We start from the raw sequence: 23,185 nt of genomic DNA, 5'->3' as shown, positions 1-23,185 counted from the left end.
GTGCCTATTATGACGTCACCAACGGTAATCGTCCTCATGCACACAAATGCCACATTCTAGACTCCTTTATCTGATTTTGAGAGATTGTCCATGCTCATCTACTGATTTTCTTGAAATAATAATGTGCATTTATTTCACGACAGGTGCCCAGTGCAGTCCTTAAAGCAATTTTGGTTGCTTTTACAGCATACAGCACCTAGAATCTGATATAACTGCCCAGTATTACCAATAAGAATAGATTTTTGTTGAATACAAATATTGTGTGAGCCACTGCTGCATCATGGGAGACAAGTGGACTGCCTTCTTGTTACTGAGTGGCAAGCAAATTAATCTCTTGTTCTGAAAAAAAAAAGGGGGGGGGCACTTTAACCTTGGTGAGACAAACTACCAGCCCTTATTCAAATTGTCCGTCAATTTGCAGGGGTTCAGAGATTGCAAATCTCTATCAGCTGCTAGAGGGGGCCCCTTAATCTCTGTGTATGAATGCAACCCTGTAGCACTGAGTCTGCACATTAAATCTGGCTGAACTATAGGCTACTAAAAGAAGCACTGAGGTTGGGATAATATCCAGCGACAAAGTTCCACCTGTGTAGATGGCTCTCCCAGAAGGCCTCCCACCAGAAAGGCTGAAAGATCCATGAGAAATCCACCAGGAAGCAGAAAAAGCTGTAAAAGAGATCTACCAGAGCAGATAAAGCTGAAAGAGATCCACCAGAGCATAGAAAGCTGAAAGAGATCCACCAGGAAGCAGAAAAGGCTGTAAAAGAGATCCACCAAGAAGCGGAGAAAGCTTTAAGAGATCCACCAGAGCAGAGGAAGCTGAAAGAGTGTATTCTTCACACCTGCAGTACACCAGGTAGTTCAACAGCAAAAAAAAGTCCCCTCTAATCAAATGGATTACGCTCAGAGATGCAAAGGAAAGAGTGACTCATGATCTGCGAGGACTGATAAAGTGGTTGCACACACCAGACGTGCCATGTTCTACAATTAAACTAGATTTAACGCATTTGCAATATGGTTCAGTGGATAAAGTATTTACCCAAAACTCAGTCAAAGTAACACACTGTGACAATGGCCCATTGTAGTTTTTAAAAATAGGAAAAAGAAAATGTCTAAATGTAATCAAAAGCTGTTAAGGCTTAACAGGACCACTAAAAGTAGCACTAGCGAATACATGGAGACACACACAGTCGTCTCTTCAGTGTAGGTATTGGAATAAAGTAACCACATGATAAAAATGATTCAGTTCAGGGGCACCATTTGTATGATTATCAATATTCTTTTATTGCATGTTTGTGCCATCCAGGTATTGGTAAATAAAAGTTCAATTGTGCCTTCTTCACCCCTCAATTCTATATTCAAACCTAACCAGAATGACTTCTGGTTAAATGATCAGCTATTTGGTGAGGATTCCTTAGTGTGGGTGACTTCTTGTGCAGGAAGTCACATTTGTTAAAGGCATTTTATAGACCCTTTTCTGTTGAATTAAGGTCTCAGTTTAGTGAAACACACATCACTTTTTAAGCTACTGAGCAGACATGTATGATAGAAGAGCACATACTTTTGTTTGTGACATTTCTATCCAAGTTTCACATGGATCAAAACATTACAGTAAAATGCTATTTTTTTTAATGCAAGGTCTCACCCTCTGCTTTCTTGTGTACGTCGTTAGTTTAGTTTTTACATAGCTGCTACAGGAACTTGGCTTTATTTTGATATGTTCATCGGATATGTACAGTAATAACTAGACATGATTCTTGAGCTCCCCCCCCCCCCCCTTATATACACACACGTGTGTGTTGTGATTAATTTTATTTATTTTTATTTGTTTTAGTTCCCATCAGAACTCACAGGGAGAAAATATCCTTCAGAAATAGGCAGTTCTGAATCTCAAGGTTTTTGCTTCAGAAACTTTCAACATCATGGGAGACTTGAGCATAGACACAGCTTTTTTTTAAACATTTGACAGATTTATTTTTGCATTGAACTGTAACAAAAAGTACCCCTCCCTCCCCATTTTATTTGACTTAATTCCCAGTTCTGCTGCTGCTCTGTAGTATGTACAGACTTGTAGAAATCTTTGATTAAGAAAGGGGGAAAAAACAGAGACGCACGACTAACAGCTAGTTCCTGTGCGGACAGCAAAACCAAAATATTCTGCAGAAATGTCGCAAGGAGATCCGTGGCCCAATGCCCTGGGGTGCCTTAGATATCCTTAATGACCTCTTCTAGCTCCTCCTTTGTGTACATGTGAAACGTCTTCCCAGGCTCTATTGTGGCCAGCTAGAGGTCAGGGAAAAGAACAGAAGAGAAAGCTTGAGTCATTCAAATTGATATGATGATATTCAAATATTAACTCAGCAGATAACACCACTAATTTGTTAACCACCTTTTTTTTTTACAGGCTTGGGCTGTTCCATTACTAAACTGGTCTTTAGATTAACTGGCTCCCCCCCCCCCCCGCTCAACTCATTCTACAGATTGGATGATGAAAACTGAACATCAATCTATTTTTGTGCAGCTCTGTTGTGACTATCATGGACAAGATTGCATTCCACAGGAACCAAGTGTGATATTTCACTTTGATTAAACATTCGTTAGCAGCAACTATGCCCAAAACTCACTGTTAACCAGACCATGCTGGAGCTTCGATAATAAAGGGCTGTTTTTCATTTTTAACGAAAGATAATCTGAGGACTCGTGGAGACAAGACTGGACGTCACCTCAATATTAGTGGCATTCAGCTTCTCTTCCATAACCTGCTTCAGGATGGTGAGGGAGGACTTGATGGCATCCTTTAACGTCATGGACTGGAACAGGGAATTGGAAAGAGAAATTAGGCCATATATTCAACGAGTCCTAAAACATCTAAAAACCTCTTAAATTGACAGTTGCTGTTGAAGTGAGAAGGAGAAAGTGAAAGGAGAGAAATTCAGAGTCCATCTTTCATTAACCTCAAATGAGCAATTTGCCAGGACATCCAAAGCTGTGCTCATGACACTCAATTAGACTGTGTAGGTGACCGGGCCCAAACTGACACTGCGACAATCAATTCCAAAAGAAAATCACCTATTTATGAAAAACAAGCCTGTCAAGCCGCTGTTTTTAACCCTCACAACCCCAAAGACCTCATTCAGTCAGAGGCAGGCTTGGTAAGGCCCCACTGCATCAGTGACTAGATAGCATTCCTCCCCTGAAATAACCTGGCTGGGGCAGAAACGCTGGGGAGAGGGGTGCAGCTGCACACACAGCCATAATCAAAAGCACAAATGTAGCAACAGTGCTACAGGGAGGCTACCCAAGGCCTACAAGCACCACTGTGGGGTTACATAGCTGTTCCATGCTACTGAAGCACTTTCGCCTCCTTTAAAGCGACAGCTGCCAGGTCCTGTATAATCACCCCCACACACAGGTGTTACAGCTGGGATACACACCTCAGGGCAGACTATACGGTCCCCAGTTCCCATTGTACCGTAATCCTATAACCTGAATAATAACCGCAATCCTATAACCTGAGAGACCAATGAAGAGGTACGGAAGGTCCTATTTGAGCATTGTAACATCAGTTTTAAAACAAGCAATAGCATGTTGTTAAAGCTTGACAAAAGGGCTTATTCGAAATGCTTTTCAGTTGGAATTAGTGGTGGATAAGAACATTTAGAAGGTCAATATCAATAACCAATAGCCACAATATTAGCTAACTGGACTGTGCTGCAAAGTTAGTTTTAAGATATTATGGGGCATTCTCGATAAGACTGGGAAGGGGATGGGACGTGAACAAAAGCCACTTGCGAAAAACTGCAGGACCTCATCTCATCAGCCTGAGTTCTCCAACCCTGCTACACAAGTTCCTGTTATCCTTGCACTGACCGTGTGCATTCACGGGGAACGCTCCAACACAAACGTAATTCCCCACAGAGGACACACGGCCCTGGGCCCTGCTGACCGCTCCGCACGGAGCCCCAAGCAGCCCTTTTGAGCCACTCCAGCCCAAGGCCAGCACTGGGACCACACCTCCATACCCTCCCCATACCCACCACCCAAAATCACCTCCTAAAAAACAAACAAAGAAGACTTATCCCTCCCAACGATGAGCTTTATTTCCCCTGTGCAGGTCATAAAACGATTGGCCGTTCCCAGCACAGGCGATACGGCTCCTCTGGTTGGACGGAGAGGATGAGTGACAGCTGTGTGAAAGGGTGGAGCTCTGCCAGATCCCGGCCGTGCCACCCGATCCACAGCAGGAGGGCGAAGGAACACAACGCCGTTGTTCTGCGATGCGTTTGCGTTTGTGTTTCTCGGCAACACTGGCTCGCACAGCGTGTTCCCGCCAACCGGTATAAAATGGCCAGCCTTTTATTCCGGAAAATGTTTAAAGGTACAAGGCCGATCGTCGTAACAGCGGCAATTGAAATCAAGAACCGAGTGAGCAATACAGCCTTCATCCAGATACACGTCCAATTGGGCAGTACCCCTGGCATGTAAGGGATACCAATATCCATCAGGTGGATGCTAGAGGGAACAGGGTTGAGGTGAGGACTACTGAATACAGGTGATTACTGGAGGGAACAGGGTTGAGGTGAAGACCTCGGCGTACAGGTGAATGTTGGAGGGAACGGTGTTGGGGTGAAGACCTCACCTTGTGGTAGACCTCCTGCAGGGAGCTCTGGGCACCCTCAGATGCTGAGCCAATAGCACGGGCATCACACTGTACAAACGTGCCTGACGGGTCCATGTGGTACCTACACACACACAGAGACACACACAATGAGACAGCATGAGACTGTGGCGTCATCAGAAGGGCATAGAAAACTTTGTGAATCTGCTTTCTTTTAGGCCATCTCATCGACTTTGTGAACTTTATTTTATTTTATTTTTTTAACGTTGCTCATTTTTCAGGCAAATAAAATCACAGGCGTTTTCAAGATGGTAACAACTTGCTAACTAAAAGGGTAAAAATACTGATTACAACCACATCAAGGATAGGCTCTTGCCCAAGTTACTGTGGTTCAGAGTATAAAAGTATGAGTATGAGGGTATGAGTTCAGCACATGATATTTGTATTCCAATAGTACTACATCTTCCTTTCCACTGAAGCTTCTGACCACATAATTTATCCACAATCTTTAAACTGTGAAATAACCATTTGATTGCAGCCCCAGAGAGGGCTAATTCAGATTGAGAGAGATTGTGAGAATGACAGCCAGATTGTGAGAATGACTGCAGTAAAGACTGACTGGCCTTCATAAGTAGCAGTTGCCTGGGCGTTTTGAGATGGCTGGCATCAGCCAACTTTTATTTATATATATATATATATAAAGCATATTTTAAAATATAATATCTTAAATAAAGCAAAAAACCAAAGTATTAATTTTGTGATGCAAGGTCTCCCCCTTGTGTCAATTCTGCATGTGCCATCATACTGAGGACTGCGCGTTAGGTTCAAACAAATTAATTGCCCAGTAATGTTCCTTGGCATTGTGCACAAGTTAATTTCAAAGTATTATTTTATATAGCAAGAGCCAAATAGATCGCAGGATTGCCATCGATGGTAGCCTCATAACATTTTTTTATTTTATTTTATATAAATATAAATTTTTAAAAGAGTAGATTTTCCACATTTTGCTTATTGCCAACATTGCATTAGCTGAACTATTCCAGTACAGGTTATGCTGAATGACGGTTAGTGCTTCAATTAGTACCTGAACCAACAGTATACAGTAGTGAAACAGACAACTACAAACTAAAAAGACAGTCAGTCGCATTGGGGTTGAATTGAATTACCTCCACAATCAGCATATATATAGGCTACAGTATACTGTATAACAATATAACAAACAGTAACGCAAACGGAGCAGACTGTACATTAATGATGATAAATAAACTCACAGCTGTGGCCCCTTCTCATCCAGACCTCCAAAGAGCAGCGCAACTCCAAAGGGTCGGCTCTGCAGACAGAATGGGAATAAACGTCATTGGTCTGGAGCAGGATGGCAGAATTCCCTCCATTAGGAATGTTTCAAGAGTAGGAAGCACAGTAACTTAAGACTTCAATAAAATAATTTTTATTTTAAAAAAAATCTTTTCCAACTCTGCTACTTCTATATCGTGAACACTGAACTACTCAAACAAAGCAAGTGTAGCATTTTATTTTCATACATCGTTTTGCCTTGTAATAGCTTTTAAACTGAGCCGCCATGCATCTCCCTTGTAAAATTGACTTTTTCCCCCAATGGGATTCTCCTGGCAAATAAAATGAAAAGAATCACTGGCGCCACATTCCGGAGGCGGACACGCAAACAGGCCAATTTCACCGTCTTTGAAGGACAGAAAACGTTGGGGATCAGGGCATTACCATGGCACCAGGGTCAGCATCTTCCTCTCCAAACTGCAGAGCCAGGTTGGACACCGCCTGGGTGACACTCTCCACGGTCATCGTCTCGTTGTAGGTGAACCAGTGGTTCTGACGGGGAGGAGGAATCGGGCCAGGTTAAACCACGTTAAACCGCATTTTCCCAAGCAGTGAACAGATTTTAAAGGCTGAGCAGAAACTGAAGCATGTCGACATCAATTACCACTAATCACTTCTTACACACATTAAAGCAAATACTCTTATTTCAGTATAACCGATCTGACAGAAGGCTGCATATGATGTCAATGCCAGCGTGTCGCGTTTCTAAGTGCAGTCTGTTCTGTTCTGAGAGGAAAACTGCAGAAAAGCACACACCTGCGTCTCCACACGCGCTTTGTCGATTAGCGTCTTGGCATCAGCTATCAAGCCACTCATCGCACAGCCTGAGGGGGGAGAGAGTGTGAACTCTTAAACAGGAAGGATGCAAAACAATGCACTTTCAAGCGTTTTCACCAGTGCCTCACACCGTGCAAACCAATTCAGCCAGGCACAACCAAGAAGCATCGGTTCACTCAGATTCACCTCACAAATTCTGTTCATGTTTCCCCAATGATGCAATGTTCTTATGAAGCTCATTTGACCTTTAAACGCCATTCATTTGCCGGTGCAACAACCACAGTTTATAAGAATGCAAGATAACACTGGGATCGAACCTCCATTGGCTAATAATGGTAGAGAACAGTTCCTATGGGTCCAAAGCGCACATTATGAACAATATGATAAGGCGAGAGGGGAAATGCATTTGATACATCTTCTCTAATAATCACCTGTGTGTGCACACCAATCTCAACAATTTTCTGATAATCACCTGTGTGTGCACACCAAACTCAACAATCTTCTCTGATAATCACCTGTGTGCACACCAATCTCAACAATCTTCTCTGATAATCATCTATGTGCGCATCAATCTCAACAATCTTCTCTGATAATCACCTATGTACATCAACCTGAACAATCTTCTCTGATAATCACCTATGTGTGCATCAATCTCAACAATCTTCTCTAATAATCACCTATGTGCGTATCAACCTGAACAATCTTCTCTGATAATCACCTACGTACATCAACCTGAACAATCTTCTCTGATAATCACCTATGTGTGCATCAATCTCAACAATCTTCTCTAATAATCACCTATGTGCGTATCAATCTCAACAATCTTCTCAATGCTGCTTGGCTCCATGAGGGGAGAAGTTATCCTTTTCTCGACTGCAAGACACACCCCTTCAGATGTCTGGATCCCAATGGCTGTGGATCCCAGCTGGAAAAAAAAGTACAAACTTGAGCAGTGCAGAAACTCTTCACAATTTCCCCAATTTACTTTCACTAACTTTACCCTGGTAAAGGTTTTACTGAGTTCAGACTAATGTTGAAGCAACAAAAAAGCCTGGAAATTGTAGCAGGTATTCCAAGGACTTACCTTGATAGCCTCTATAGCATATTCCACTTGAAACAGCCTTCCCTCTGGAGAAAACGTGTTCACGCCTCTGCAAACCACACAAATAAATAACCTGAGGCTATCTGGACGTCTAATCTGGTCCATAAAGCCTTAGGTTAACTTGGCTAACATGCAGGCTGTAATACTGAAAGTGAAACTAGCCACCTAGTAATGACTGATTGGAAGTCATCTCGCTATGCATCTTCTCAGTAAATAATAAATAAAAATCTTACGTCGACATGTTTCTTATGTTAACCAAAACACACATCATAACAGCGTAGATAGAGGCAGTCCTTAAAAACAGAATGTAGCGAACAAGCTTCTTTGCTGGCTTTCTTGCTAACGTTCACCAACTGCTAAGTAAAGGCCTGCCTTTTGTCGCGTCTGTCATGACAAAGCAAAGACAGTTACGATGGAAATAGTTTCTCACCTGTCATACTCCGATCTTGTCAAAAACATATTGTCAGACTTGTCTATGGAGAAAACAAAATAAATATAAAGACAGAGTTCTGCTTTGTATCTAAACCAACAAAAGTATTGTACTTTAATGAGCAAACTCGGCAAGCAACTCTATCCCACTGCCGCCTACCCCTATACCGCATTGGATAAGCCTTAGAAAATGGGGCGGGAATATCACTGAGATGGCCATATCATTGGCTGATCTTATAATCGTTTAGAAATCAGGATGAACTTAACGTTCGTAGCTTAGGCCGGTACCGTCAGTTAGCTCGTAGTTAGCACACCACACTTCAATTTCTGACAAAATCGAAAATGCAGTAACGTTAGCCCTACTGGTATATAATGAAATAAAATAATGGGACCATATTTGTAAAATACAGTACAAGAATACCTAATACAAGAACAAGCTAGCTATTCAAATGCACATAATCTAAAATCTTAACTGGCACGAACTCGACCCAGCTTGTTAGCACGACAGTAAGTGAAACAAGGAAAATATATATTTAGAATACACCAGATAAATTATTCAGCAAACGGCTACTTTTGTTTCGATTGAAGATAAAATATAACTACCATATTTAACTAGATAACTACTTGCATAGCATGTTTACTTACAGGCTGCACTGCTGAATGAGTTAGCTCGTTTTTAACAGAGCGGGTGACTGAAGGAAGTGCACATTTCACTCACTTCCGGAGGTTAAAATGCAACCCCGGAAAAATATACGTTCCGCCTACATCTTTGAAATGGGGAGAAAACCAATGCACCTTATTTAGATGTTTCATTCCAACGGTTATAATAATACTAATAATAAAATAAATAATAATAATAATTAATGTTTTGTCATTGTCTATTTTAAAAGGACAAGCAATTTAGATAAAACTATTTCCGTGTAGAAAAGATATTGGACTTTGAACATTTCAATATTGCCTTTGACCATTACAAAATACAGTATTTTATAGAAACGTGTATCTGGGGGAATAATAAAGAATGTAAAAAGGATCGCAAATACAAACATTACTGTATAATAGCATAGTTAATTAAACAAAAACATAATCAAAGTAGTACTTTTTTCAAATTGAACTTGGGGATTATTTATTTCTGATATCTCTGTATAAAAGAGGCACAGCTCTAGCACAGGATAGGCCACCACAAATGTTAAAATCCAGTAAAAACATGATTCAATTATGTATGCCTGTTCATAGTCCTTTGTCATCACAACATGTTTTCTGCACAGTATATACTTGTCTTGGTGATTTAAATACTAAATCCATGCAAATTAGGCCATGGGAGTAGCCAGTACTAACCACATACTACTTTGCCCATTATTTGAGTGTAGCCTACAATTTCACAATCAGTCTAATGGAAAATATATTTCTTATGTCTTCTCATATCAATGCCCACCTGAGTGTAAATTACTTTTCACGGTTCACTGTATTGCTTTTGTTTTGATATCTGTGGTTATTCATATTGCATGCTGAAAAGGAGTTTGTAGGCTAATACATTGATAGCGTGATCCAACTTGAATAGAGGCAATTACAGAGCAGGGGGAAAGAAGGGAGTGTTTAAATGGTTCAAAAAGAAGAGGTGCATATTCTTTTAAAAAGGACTAGCCCCTGGTGCAATAAAAGCAACGGTCCATAATTGACACAGAACCATGCCAGTCTAGCTGCCCCATCTGGTGAGAAGTAATTCGCTTCTGAGTAACCCAGGGTGGGAGAGTTCCAGTCAGCAGGATACTCACTACCCAGTGACTTGTCTGGTATGATCGGGCACCTTAAATGTATGTTTGCTAGCTGTGCAGTCCTTCAGGGCAATGGCTGCCCAGCTCATCTTGTGGACAGAACAGAGAAAAAAGATGCACTGCCACAGAGGGTGTGTGTGCTTTTCTGCAGACCCCAAAACTCTTGTTACAATGCCAGTTTACAGTGATTCCAAGGCAAAAAAAAAGTAAATGAAGCACTTTTTATATGTTTAAGGACAGTCCAGTCAGAGATTGCAACAGTAATCAGATTTTTATTTACTTAATAGCACTTACAATGACTATTGTCTTTTTGTTTAGAACAGCTCTTCATTCGTGTTTTGCTAGTTATGGATTTGATGCTTTTAACAAGTGGAAGAACCTATGCACTTGTAAATCGCTTTGGATTAAAAGCATCTGCCAAATGACAAAAATGTAAGTGTAAATATTTAATAATCTGCAATCTTCTAAGACATGATATTTGTTAATATTTTATTAAGAGTGAGTGGCATTGCAGTAAGGCATATTCTGGATCTCTGTTCTTTTTATGGTGTAATCATATGCAATGCATTAAATATTTCTGTCCAGTATGTGCACATAATCCACTGATTAATCTTAACTACAACATGGCTTTTTTCAAATATTGAAATATAAAAATTCAAACATGACATGGTAAAAACTGATTTGCTTGTTAGTCATTTTCATGGGCTACCCCTGCCCCAGTGCAGTGACTGATTTTTCATGTATTATTCCAAGGAAGCGTTTCCCTGCATCAATTCTGGAATTCATGGAATGCTGGACCCAGTTAGTTATTCCCCAGCTTAGTTTATAAGATGAATCCTCACCTATACCTCAGTGTGGTTGCTGCATAGATCAAATAGTTGAGGAAAAAGGCCTATGTATTCACTTGATACAGGGAAACAATTATCCATAGCTTTGCTACAAACACCTAGGAAAATGTATATTTGTTATAAGAGTAGCAGGATTAATCATATAAATATAGCCTACTTCGAGATTTCAATTATGGATCACAGGGATCATCAAATATGGCACTCAAATTCAAATCATCACCCAGTTTTCTTTCCTCCCAGGCAATTAACTAAACAATTAGTGCTACTGATGGCCAGACTGACGCCCAGGTGAAAGGAGAATGGAAAACTACCAGTTCTCAGCCCTGGAGGACCGTGATTTAAGGAACATGGATTCACCAGTGCTTGTTCAGAGCGATTTACAAAGTAATGCTAGCAATATATCATGCAATGCATTCCCTTACATTTCTGATGAATGAAACGTGTAAACGAATTTCAATAATTCTCAAGTTAGATTGGTTGAGCCGCCGCATACTGCGTGTCTCTTTAAGAGTTGCAGCAGGAAAAAGTTCTGAATCACGTGTGTAGAGTCAGGTCAAAAAAGGGCTTGACAAAAGTTCTCACAAGTTCTGCAAAGACTGAGACATTTTCAAACGGAACTAAGGCTTAAATATTAAGTTCTCTCTCAACAGCGTAACATTTGAAAAGGGTTAAGGTCTCCTTGCGAAGATCAGGTCAACGTTAATCTTTAAAAACAGCGCAATGGCCGGACTGCCTCAGGTAGGTGACAATCTTGCACGCTTCCATTTGTAGCTTATCGCAACTTTTCATCTACTTGGTCGACAAACTGGTTGTATCTCGTGGTACAGTTATAATTTGTTAATTGCTGTAATCTCTGTCCTCCACTTCAGCAAGTTATGTCCGGATTCAGGCTTGATCTGGGACCTTTGAAAGAACCTTTGGGATTTATACGAGTTTTAGAATGGGTGAGTACCTGTCATGGCTTTTGCTCCAAACAAGTAACTTAAGCAGCAAGTCGCTCATTTTGTTTTGATTGCTTGTTTTTCTAGTTTCTAATTTGGAGCCCAGGTAACGTAGTGGATTTTCTTGTCCGGATTTAATGTAACCTGACTCCATACTGATTGTAGATCTCTCTCAAACTAGTTAAATGTTTGTATCCGGCTTGCAATGCTCACATGTCATACCTAGCTATGTTATCTGGTTCCTTGGGCAACACCCCATTTTGCGGGTTAGTTTCTGACAAAAGTTGAGGGCCAAGAAAAATAACCGCTATTTTTAATTTGGTTTACAGTACGTTGCTAGTTTTCAACTAACTTAGTTGGTCAACTAAATTGAGCTATGTTTAAGACGTTTATCGAAAGTTAGATGGGTATACCTTTTCATCTCTTTAATGTAAAGGTAAATGCAATCTAGCGTTAAAATGCTTTGAACTCAACGCAGATCATGGTCATACGAATTAATAATGCTTGTCAGTTGCTCATTAAAATAGCGACTTCCTGTTGTTAAACCATCGGTTTTCACTGTAGTTCGCTGGCTATGACGTTAGTTGCATTGTTCTCGTTTAATACCCGGGTAGATGCGCTGCGCTTTTGGTCACTTTTGTGCAACATGAGCATTTGGTTAACTTCAATTCATTACTCCTTAACATCCCTATATATTCAGTTATGGATGTGTCTCATTATATTATATTGTTGCTGCTTTTTACGCATATACAGCTGTAAGTGTTGCATTATATGATGTCTTAATCTTAATTTAGGGCCCAAGACAAATGCATATTTATTAATTTCACGACCTACGTAAACTCACGTCTCCGAATTCCAGTGTTGTAACGCAAGCTGTTGCTCAGAAGGGATTGGAGTTCTCTGGCCTTAAATTTACAGCTATCAAATGTGTCCTAAAATCACGGATAACATAAGATAAACGTAGCTGTCCCAAGCCATTAAGGTTGAAAGCCGCACTGAATTATCCCGCCTTGGATATTTCTGTAAGGCACACTACCACATCTAGCCCTTTTTAAAAATATATCTATTTTAAATTGCCCACGAACGGAGTAGAACATAGGTTCCGACTATCAACTGTAAATTCCAGAGGAAGTCAAATATTAGTCAAACCGTTTGCTTAGATGGCTTGTTGCACAACGGCTTGGGATGTCACACTTTCGTCACTTCAGCGACTAGGGCTGTTTTATTGCGTTAAACTCCACATCTCCTCTCAGACCAGGTTAATAATTAATTCCATTAACATATTATTTGCATAAAATATTCTGCCTGTTACACGTGGCAGTCCGCCTGAGAATTCTATTGAAACACCGGTCACCTGCTAAAGTCTACAGGTTTTGCAGTAAAACATATTTGAAATGATCCACACAAGTGACTTAAACTCGGGTAATCATGAAACTAGTCTTCCACGGTTTTGCAGGGTCATCACATAAGTTTAAGTAACGCTAAGATGATGTTGAAAAACAAAAGTGAAACCAGAGGTTCTCTACATGTAGGCTAAAATGAGGTCAGATACTCATTTTGTGTGCTTCATGCATGCATGCATTGAAAGATGATGGTGGTGACCTGGAAAAACAGCCAAAAGCATATTTTGGTCAGTGTTCACACCTAATGTAGTGGGGACACAGTATGTCAAAGGCCCTGTTACTTTTGCCTCAGTAGGGACTGTTTCCCATTGTCAACGCCACACATTTCACTTCAGTAGACTGTTAACTGTGTACACAAGGCGTGGGTGCCAAACAGACCCAGATAAATTACAGTGCTTATCTTAGAGGCCGGAGTTTAATCTGGAATCACACTATGCCCTTTTTTGTTGCCCAGTGGGTGTGGCTAGTTTCCAGTAAAGGTGCTGTAAAGTGGTGCATGCAATAACTAGTATCAGATGCTGTTTTCCAGATATTTTGTATTCTTATTGTTACAGCCTTGTTTAGCCTGTATATTAGTATTCATCAGTCAGGTGCTTGACTTTTGTGAATTTAGACTTTTTTAGACAATTTAAGAAATGTAAGGCTAACAAATGTGAATATAATTTTTTTGGTTTCCAAGAAGACCTTTTCATTCGTGCTGTGTATGAAATAAAATATAATTACTGTTCAATTCAAAAGACTCTTGATCAAGATGGATTCATGGACTCATGAACCATGAAAATGCCTAAAGCCAATAACAAACATCAGAGTGCCTCTGTATAAGCATGGGGCAGGCTTCCATTCAGCCCAAAGTAGTGCTGAGCGCTTGGGCTAATGTGCAAGTGGTCCTGTTGTCAGCAAAAATGGTAGCACAGATTCTCCAGATGAAATCAGCTGATTTGTATTTTTTTTTTTTCCTCCCCCTCTCACACACACACTTCCTGTTTTCATCCCGTTGTGACTGTATTTTTATAAGGATTCAGTGGGAAGCAGAATGCATAGTGCTGCTGATTGAGCCAGGAATGTACAAAAGAGATGGTTTATTTGCAGGGAGGGTGTTGCCATAGTGGAAAAAGAGGGAAGTTGAAGATTCCTTTTTTTTTTTTTTTTTTTTTTTTTTTTTTTTTAAACCACTGTATAATTGCTGTATAATTACAATCAGGGGCAATGAACTGGGGCAAATTGGTCTGACCTGGTGCAACATGATTTTCCTGGCGTATTAACTCTGTACAGATCACGATAAGTTCATCTACAGTTTAAGGCTGGTGTTGTCTCCCCAAAAAGGTGATACATTTTTTCCGTCCACTTTATTTTGTGTGAAATTCTTTTCTCCCTTCTGTGGATATCCTCAGTTTGTGTGCCAAGGGAAAGAACCTACATTTACATATTACCAGGTCAGGCCACAAGCTTACCTGTCAGTTGAATTCACCCCAAACCTCAACGAAGTGATCCAGCCTTTTTCCACTGCCTACATGGAGGTTTTGGGGCATTTATGTTCCAGTTCCTGGTACCAGAAAGGGAAGCTAGGCCCTGATGATAGGCAGAATATGCAATATGGTACCATAACACACATACTCCCTGAGTTAGATTGTTTTTAAATTCTATAAGAAATTATTGTAATAACGTTGCTACCACAGGCACTATACGCCAAATGCCCACCTGAACCTGAGATCCTCAGACCAGTTTTGACCACGTTTCAGCTGCGTACGTGCCATTGTTTGAATGTTTATAACAGTGTCAGCTTGTCCCTTCAGTCTTTCAATCACATCGCAAAAGAAGCTAACAACATTTTGGTGCCTGGAATTTAAATAACCATGGAAACCGTGACTGTTCTCTCAAAGTAAACAAGATGGTACATTACACCCGTAACGGGGAAACCTGTGCTCTGTGGAGCACATGCACTAGCTTGTTCTTTCCAAGCACCACAGTGAATTAGAAGAGCAAGTCTTCGCACCAATCAGAGGCTATAAAAGGCCTGTTTGAATGTGCAAAGTGCAGTGGTCTCAGGGAGCTTCCTGTGAGGAAGAAGGCAGGGAAGGAGGAGGAGAAGCTGCTAACCTCAGCCAGGATGTGGTTAGTGACTGCAGGTGACCCCCCATGTTTCACACACTTGATACAATAACAGATTATCAAATTATATTTTTCAACTCAGTCCAGGGGGTTTGAGGAAAGGCAATCTTAACTGAGATGGAGCAACCCTCAGTTTAGAGGGTAGAATGGAGTTCACTTCAGTAGTAGCATCAAGCAAAACAAGGGCAAAAAAAAAAAAAAGAAACCTATCCATGCGAGAGCCTATTTTTACTAGGTTCACATTTCCAATTTCATTTGTACAAAATGTAAATTATATTACATTAATGGCATTTGGCAGACGCTCTTATCCAGAGTGACGTACAGTTGATTAGACTAAGCAGGAGACAATACCATGGAGTAATGCAGGGTTAAGGGCCTTGCTCAAGGGCCCAACGGCTGTGCGGATCTTATTGTGGCCACACCGGGATTAGAACCACCGACCTTGTGGGTCCTAGTGATTTACCTTAACCACTATGCTACAGCAAAAAAATTATATTTGCTAATTGTTTACAGGTGATGTGTTCTAACCAGTCAAACTCTAGGTAAGAGGGTAGGAAGTAGACAGACTGGTGTCTTCAAGCTGTTTTACATATAATTCTACTCCATAATTTTATGCTTGGCCCTTTGACTATTTCCTTCCAGTCCTGGGTCAAATATGTAATCATACTTTTCTGTGCTCAATCAATCTTGCCTGGTGCAATTAAGCCAACCAAGAGGGCCAGAAGGCGGGGTTTGCACATTCTGCAAGTTACAATACACCAGACAAGCTCACTAAAGCATAGAAAAGTATTTGAATCCAAAAACGGATTCTGTATTTGATCCAGGTGTGCTTCTTTCTCTTGATGTTCTCTGAGTTAGTGGCCTAAAGAGCTGGGAAACGATGCGTTTCATCCCGCCAGTTAGAAGGGGGCTGTCCGTGGACTGAATTATTTTAGTAATCGGTACCAGTAATATTTTTTGTTTAGAATATGCAAGAGCAAATTATGCTTGTGAAGGAATGTGTTCATGGCTATGTCTGTCTGCAGGTCTTCAGCATATTCTCATTTGCCACCACTGGGGGATACACTGGGTATACCGACTTCACTGTGCATTGTTCCCCTAAGGAAGGGGAGCTAGTCACTGCCTCCTTCGGCTACCCTTTCAGGTTAGATTGTGCTGTATACAATATAATGTTTTATTATATTGAATTTTCAAGTCCAGAATATCAATTCACGGTTCTAATGTGCTGCAGGACCCCATAGGCAACAAATGTATATGTGTGGTAAGGTGTGTGTATGTGTATATATGTGTGTATGTGTGTGTATGTGTATGTATATATATGTGTGTATGTATGTAATGACACCTGTCATTTTTAATGAGAACTGACTGCTGTTTTGACCATTTCAAACATTTCACTGCACATGACCATGATAATGACAGCTATGTATTTTAAGTGCCTCCTTGTATTCAAATGTGTCCCATATCTTTCTATATAGATGATCTCTTTCTCTTGCATAAAAGACTGCTAGATGATGACTAAAGAGTAAAAACTTGGTGGAATTTGATGTTTCTTTCACTCCTTTAGGCTTTCAGGCTCTGGGTTCAACTACCCAAACTGCACAGCCCCCGGCTATTCGGTGAAGATGCACCTGCAGAATGACTACTCCTCCTCGGCCGAGTTCTTCGTGTGCGTTGGGGTTTTTGGGTTCCTGTACTGCACGGCCACTCTGGTGCTGTACCTGGGGTTCCAGCACGTGTACCGGGAGACCACACGAGGCCCTGTGATTGTGAGTCAGCCGTAGGCGTGTCCAGTCCTGTCCCCAAAGGGCTGTTTCAGCCCAGCTCTGACACACGATCCTCAACCAAGGTCTCCATTGCAGACCACGACTAGTTAATTGGCTGAATCAGGTGTCACTGTGCTGTGCTAAAACAAAAACACAGGCACCCACACCAGCCCTGCACAGATTAAGATTGGACAACCCTGATCTACAGTTGTAATGTCTCCACCGAACCTCCATTTTCATAATATATAGGAGGGATTTGGAAAAGCACTGTTCTTTTCCGTCGATAAGAGTGCAACAACGCAAAAAATACAAATTTAAAAACCAATGAGAGATGTTAACATTTTCATTCACACCAAGTACATCAAGTAGCTTTCTGCACTGGATTGGATCAGAGAGATCTACAATCCTGATTTTCTATTCTTATAGAGGTGGCTAGACCTGGAAGTAGCGTGACTGATTGTATAGGTTTTCAAACTTGAAGTAAAAGCTTTCAATTTCTTCCAGAGTAAAACTAAATGTCCTGGAACTAGGAAGACCCAATGTCGTTCATAATTCATCTGAGTGTTTGCTGCTCAAGTACATCAACATATTGTTATGTATGAAGTTTAGGCTGGAGTCCACATTGACCCAATAAATCAGGCTTCATTCTCTCAGAGAGATGCCAAGGAGCCTGGGTGTACAGTTGTGTTCAAAATAATAGCAGTCCAACATGACTTACCAGCTCAATCACTGTTTTTGGTAGAAAATATATTACTACATGGCAAATAATTTACCAGTAGGTGTAGTAGAGTCATAGAAAACCAACAGACCCAACATTCATGATACACATGCTCCTGAGTCTGTGTAATTGAATAATTAATTGAAAGAGGCGTGTTCAAAATAATAGCAGTGTGGAGTTCAATTAGTGAGGTCATTCATTCTGTGAAAAAACAGGTGTGAATCAGGTGGCCCTTATTTAAGGATGAAGCCAGCACATGTTTGCATGCATTTCTCTCTGAAAACCTGAGAAAAATGGGTCGTTCCAGACATTGTTCAAAAGAACAGCGTACTTTGATTAAAACGTTGATTGGAGAGGGAAAAACGTATAAAGAAGTGCAGAAAATAATAGGCTGCTCGGCTAAAATGATCTCCAATGCTTTAAAATGGAAAGCAAAACCAGAGAGACGTGGAAGAAAACGAAAGACTACCATTCAAATGGATCGAAGAATAGCCAGAATGGCAAAGACTCAGCCAATGATCAGCTCCAGGGTGTCTGAAGTTACCGGTGAGTACTGTGACAATTAGAAGACGCCTGTGTGAAGCTAATCTATCGGCAAGAAGCCCCCGCAAAGTCCCACTGTTAAAAAAAAAAAAAAAAAAAAAGACACGTGCTGAAGAGGATACAATTTGCCAAAGAACACATCAACTGGCCTAAAGAGAAATGGAGAAACATTTTGTGGACTGATGAAAGTAAGATTGTTCTTTTTGGGTCCAAGGGACGCAGGCAGTTTGTCAGACGACCGCCAAACACTGAATTACACTGAATTCAAGCCACAGTACACTCTGAAGATAGTGAAGCATGGTGGTGGGGATGATATGGGTGATATGGGGATGTTTCTCTTACTATGGTGTCGGGCCTATTTATCGCATACAAGGGATCATGGATCAGTTTGCCTATATCAAAATACTTGAAGAGGTCATGTTGCCTTATGCCGAAGAGGAAATGCCCTTGAAATGGGTGTTTCAACAAGACAACAACCCCAAACACACCAGTAAGTGAGCAGCATCTTGGTTCCAGACCAACAAAATTAAAGTTATGGAGTGGCCAGCCCAATCCCTGGACCTTAATCCGATTGAAAACTTGTGGGGTGACATAAAAAATGCTGTTTCTGAGGCAAAACCAAGAAATGCAGAGGAATTGAGGAATGTTTAGGTGTTGGAAACCATGGTTATACAACCAAATATTAGTTTAGTGATTCACAGGAATGCTAAATCCTGAAGATTTCAGTTAATACAGTAAATATTTGAGTTTGTAAAGAAAAATGCAGACACTGCTATTTTTTTGAACAGCCCAATATTCATTTTTCTTAATTTTCTGTGAAGTAATTAAAAAATTGACACATTTTTCTTCATATTTTGATTTAGGATATAATGTGCAGTGTTCCCAATGCATCGAAATAAAAACTATTATAAGGATTTTGAGCTTTTTTAAACACACTATTATTTTGAACACAACTGTATGTACAACAATGGAGGAAAAAATCCTGGCATAAAATTCATATTAAAGAAGTCCTTTCACAGAAATACCTCAAGGAGCACAAGTGTACGCTTAAGTCTTTTTAATTATTTTACTATTCATGCTGTTCTAGTTGCCAACACTGCAGTATTGCTACTTGGTACATTTATCGGATTATTCTACAAGGGTTCAAGTGAATGAATACAATGTACAACTGACTTTCATTACATTACATGAAAACCCAGAGAAACTTGTGTGTTGCTGAGTGGGAGTGGCCAGTCCTGCTTTCTGGAACAACCTCTGTAATCCCCCCCCCCCCTTCTCCTGCAGGACCTGTTTTTAACCGCAGCCTTCGCCTTCCTGTGGTTGGTGTCCTCTTCAGCCTGGGCCAAAGGCCTAACCGACGTCAAGGCGATGACAAACCCTCAAACCATTGTGAACAACATCAATTTGTGTGTGAAAGACAAGTGCAGTCCAGACCGCTTCCCCGCCATGGGCCGCCTCAATGCTTCTGTGGTATGTCCATCGCACGAGAGACTCTGCATCTCCACTCCCCCCTTCCAGCAAGCTCCCCCATTTCTTCTGTTTAGATCGGGACCAAATCGTAAGGAAAACAATGGGTCTTAATGTCGCTACTCCCTAGGTGTGAAATACCGTTGCGACCCGATCCGACTGGCTTATGGGCACCCAATTCTTCTTTTTGACATGACAAAAGATTGGTCACGATCGGCTTGAATTTGTCAGGTGTGAGCAGTCCTGTGAGCAGATTTTATCTTTCGATTCCCATTGACAAATCAGGAGGTGGTTTTTGTGATCTGGTCGGGAGCCTGTATAGTCTATGATATCATCCAATTGCAGCTCACAAAGTGCGAGAGGCCATCTGGGCTCACAACGTAGTGACCCGGGAGAAAATCGTATATTGTGCGCCCACCCTCAGACCATAGAAAATAATGTCTGGACCGTACCTGATCCAGTGTGCAAGTCTGTACAGCTGGGCTACACCACCCTGTTCCTGGAGATGTACCATCCTGTAGGTTTCCACTCAAACAAACAGCTAGAGATCTCATTGAGCTGCTAATTGGATGGTAGATCTCCAGGAGCAGGGCTGCACAGCCTTCCCCCACAGCATTTCCCACAATCTTGGACTGATGTATTAATTACAGTAAAATCATAGTTTCTCTCCACCTGGACCACATGATGTCATGTACTGCCCAGTCTCACAGTATCAGGATATTGCTAACAACTGCACTAGTGCAGGAAATGTCCTGGACAACCAAACTTGATTCCTGTGTCCAGGTAGATGCAATCACAAAACTGAGCTTGTAACAAAACGGTTGGAGGTTTGGTTCGCATGTAGGACACTGTCATTATGTGTACTGCGCTCTGAATATGAGTGTCTGTTAAATCCATGCAATGTAATTTTACTAAATAAGAATAATGTGGTGAAAATGTAAAATAGATTTAAAATAGATAGGTCTAGAACCCTGCCTGAAAAATCTTTACTGTTTGGGGCTGACTAGAATGCTGCTGTTATTTTTATATATAATATATACACACACTGTGTATAGCCATTTAACAATTTTAACTTGTTTTTTCATTGCAGATTTCTGGATTTCTCAACCTCATCTTGTGGGGTAGTAACTGCTGGTTCATTTACAAAGAGACCCCTTTCCACAAGCCAGACCATGCATCTGCAGCTGTAACCGATGAAACGGGACCGCAGTAACTAGATTTAGTTAACCATCCTCACTCCGTCTCTCACACACACACACACACACACACACACACACACACACACACACACAGGGGAGTACAGTGGAAAAAGAATCAATGATTTCGTATTGATATTTTCAACACAACTGCAGTGCAGTTGGCAGAGTTTCAGCTCAGGCTATGGTGTGCAAACCTCAAACCTTTGGGCAAAGGGGAGGGGTGGGTGCACATGTTTCATGAGCTTACTGGATGAGATCTCTGCTTAAAACAGAAATGCTACTGTCGTAAGATCCCACACAATTTGTCTTTTTCATTGAATATCTAGTTTCATTTCATGCCTTTCTCACCAAAACTGTTGAAACTAAACTTGTCCGTATACTTCTGTTAAATGTTCCCCCAAAAATCAATAATTTTACAGCATCAAAACAGTCAGCATATGCTTCAGTGGCATATAGGCTAGCCTGTTAGAAGTATGCATAAGGCGTTCTTTTTTTACTTTAGGGGAAAGTATGTTTTTGAGAATTAATTTATAGTATCCAAAATAAAAGCTGTTTTTTGTTAAAGAAGAGACTGCATCACCAAATAATTGTTTTGTAAGTGGTTGAATCACCAAAGAATGCCAGTGATTTGAGCTTTGATTTCCTGCTCTAGACAATCTAATCTAGTGACATAATTCCATTCAAATGAAAGTTTTTATTTTGGGTTTGTATGGATGAAATGCACATTGCCTGCTTCCATCTTAACACTAAAATGGCTTGTCTTTTGTACTATTTTTGGAAAAAGAGTCCAAAGTTGGAGATATGATCTACTGGGGAAAACATTATTCATAATCTTACACCATTGTTTTACATGGCTAATTTCTCTGGTCAGCGAGGAATCAGAATTTGATGACTGGACGCAGTTTTGTTTTTCCTAAAGGACTGCGTTTTATTCTCGCTCTCTTCCTGTGCTTCCATGGCTGATGTTTGTGAGGAAGTGCCTGAGGACCAGCTGATTTAATGTTATCCAGAGATAAGGAAATCAAAATGGCAAGGGCAAACTCAATGTGTTGAACTGGCTGATGGTGCCAAAATACAAGATTAACCACAGTGCAATTTACACAGAACTAAAAAAAATTCTTAATTCTAATTCTTAATTTTAAAGTTCTTCGGTTTAGATCCATTTAATTAAATATGAATTATTTTAGAATTGAAGAAATCACAAACGGAACACTTTTGTAATGCCGTATATAGTGATTCAAACAATGTGCTGGTCTTGTATCGTCCAGCTGTATTTTTAGAATGTAAAAATAACTGGTTATGTTTTCCTCTATCCTACAGTATATGTTGCATGTTGTGAAACTTTCAGTAATGTGCCTTAAAGTTGTTGTAATATGGATTTATTTTGGACCTCTTAAACTATTTTTAGTGTGGGGAAGTGAAGAATGTATAAAAATAAAAAAATGTAAAAAAAGGTAAACCCAGGGAACATTTTTTTCATGTACCTTACATACTGCAAGCAAGGCTGACTTTACATTCAATTAATTAATCATAAAATGTCTGGTAAATTCTGTTGTATTTTATATTTTGTCTTAGGCCTATAGGTGAAGATACCTACATAGTTGATTGTTTTATTTTTGGCTTTGCACTTTGTCTATTTTTTTGTCTCTAAATATCCTTTGGAACAGGAGCGTCAAATTTAAATCCTGGAGGGCCCCTGCATACTGCTTTTTTCGGGTGTTCTTGCATTTAAGTCATTGACTGGCTGAGTCGTCTATACAACTTTTCTCCAACACCTAAATTGGCTGCTGATCAAATAGGAAATCCAGAAATCTGAAAAGCCAGCAGAGACTGCAGCCCTCCAGGACTGGAGTTTGAGACCCCTGCTTTAGACTGTTTCAAAGTGAGCACTGTTCTAGTGAAGTCACTGATTGTATCATTCTGTATTGCACTTAATAAAAGGCAGATGCGGTTCATTTCGATTTCCCATCCATTTGTAATGCAAACAGGAAACGGAATTACAGAAGTTTTATTTTAAGGGTTTTCCTCTGGATCAGATGGGGCTTTTGGGACTGACTGTTATTTGCATTCTCTAATATGGTGGGCAAAACAAAAGTATGAACAAAATCAGCGCACAAGCTGTATTGTAAAATATGAAATGAAA

The 23,185-nt window shown here is 40.5% G+C and overlaps 2 protein-coding genes across 4 annotated transcripts; one reads left to right on the top strand and one right to left on the bottom strand.

Moving 5' to 3' along the window:
• Window positions 1-1,259: 1,259 nt before the first annotated feature.
• On the bottom strand, window positions 1,260-9,031 carry psma5 (proteasome 20S subunit alpha 5). Of its 3 annotated transcripts, none has more exons than XM_061218871.1 (10): window positions 8,925-9,031; window positions 8,281-8,323; window positions 7,833-7,899; window positions 7,547-7,673; window positions 6,728-6,795; window positions 6,356-6,463; window positions 5,890-5,948; window positions 4,640-4,742; window positions 2,724-2,810; window positions 1,260-2,283 (listed from the first exon to the last, which is right to left on the bottom strand). In XM_061218871.1, exons 2-10 carry the CDS (start codon window positions 8,307-8,309, stop codon window positions 2,206-2,208), a joined length of 726 nt encoding a protein of 241 aa, XP_061074855.1. In that variant the 5' UTR covers window positions 8,310-8,323; window positions 8,925-9,031; the 3' UTR covers window positions 1,260-2,205. The 3 variants fall into 3 exon arrangements, with proteins under 3 accessions (XP_061074855.1, XP_061074856.1, XP_061074854.1); XM_061218872.1 differs by having other exon boundaries at window positions 8,883-8,925; XM_061218870.1 differs by lacking the exon at window positions 8,925-9,031 and adding an exon at window positions 8,908-8,918.
• Window positions 9,032-11,335: 2,304 nt separating this feature from the next.
• On the top strand, window positions 11,336-22,997 carry sypl2a (synaptophysin-like 2a). Its single transcript, XM_061218874.1, has 6 exons — window positions 11,336-11,637; window positions 11,769-11,843; window positions 16,378-16,496; window positions 16,917-17,118; window positions 19,661-19,846; window positions 20,934-22,997. The coding sequence occupies exons 1-6, from the start codon at window positions 11,620-11,622 to the stop codon at window positions 21,054-21,056; spliced, it is 723 nt and encodes a 240-aa protein (XP_061074858.1). The 5' UTR covers window positions 11,336-11,619; the 3' UTR covers window positions 21,057-22,997.
• The last annotated feature ends 188 nt before the right edge of the window (window positions 22,998-23,185 follow it).

The sequence above is a fragment of the Conger conger genome, chromosome 14, assembly GCF_963514075.1.
Source record: "Conger conger chromosome 14, fConCon1.1, whole genome shotgun sequence".
NCBI classification, from domain to species: Eukaryota; Metazoa; Chordata; class Actinopteri; order Anguilliformes; family Congridae; genus Conger; species Conger conger.
Note: the sequence above shows the minus strand (reverse complement) of the source record. Positions and strands in the feature narration are given on the sequence as shown.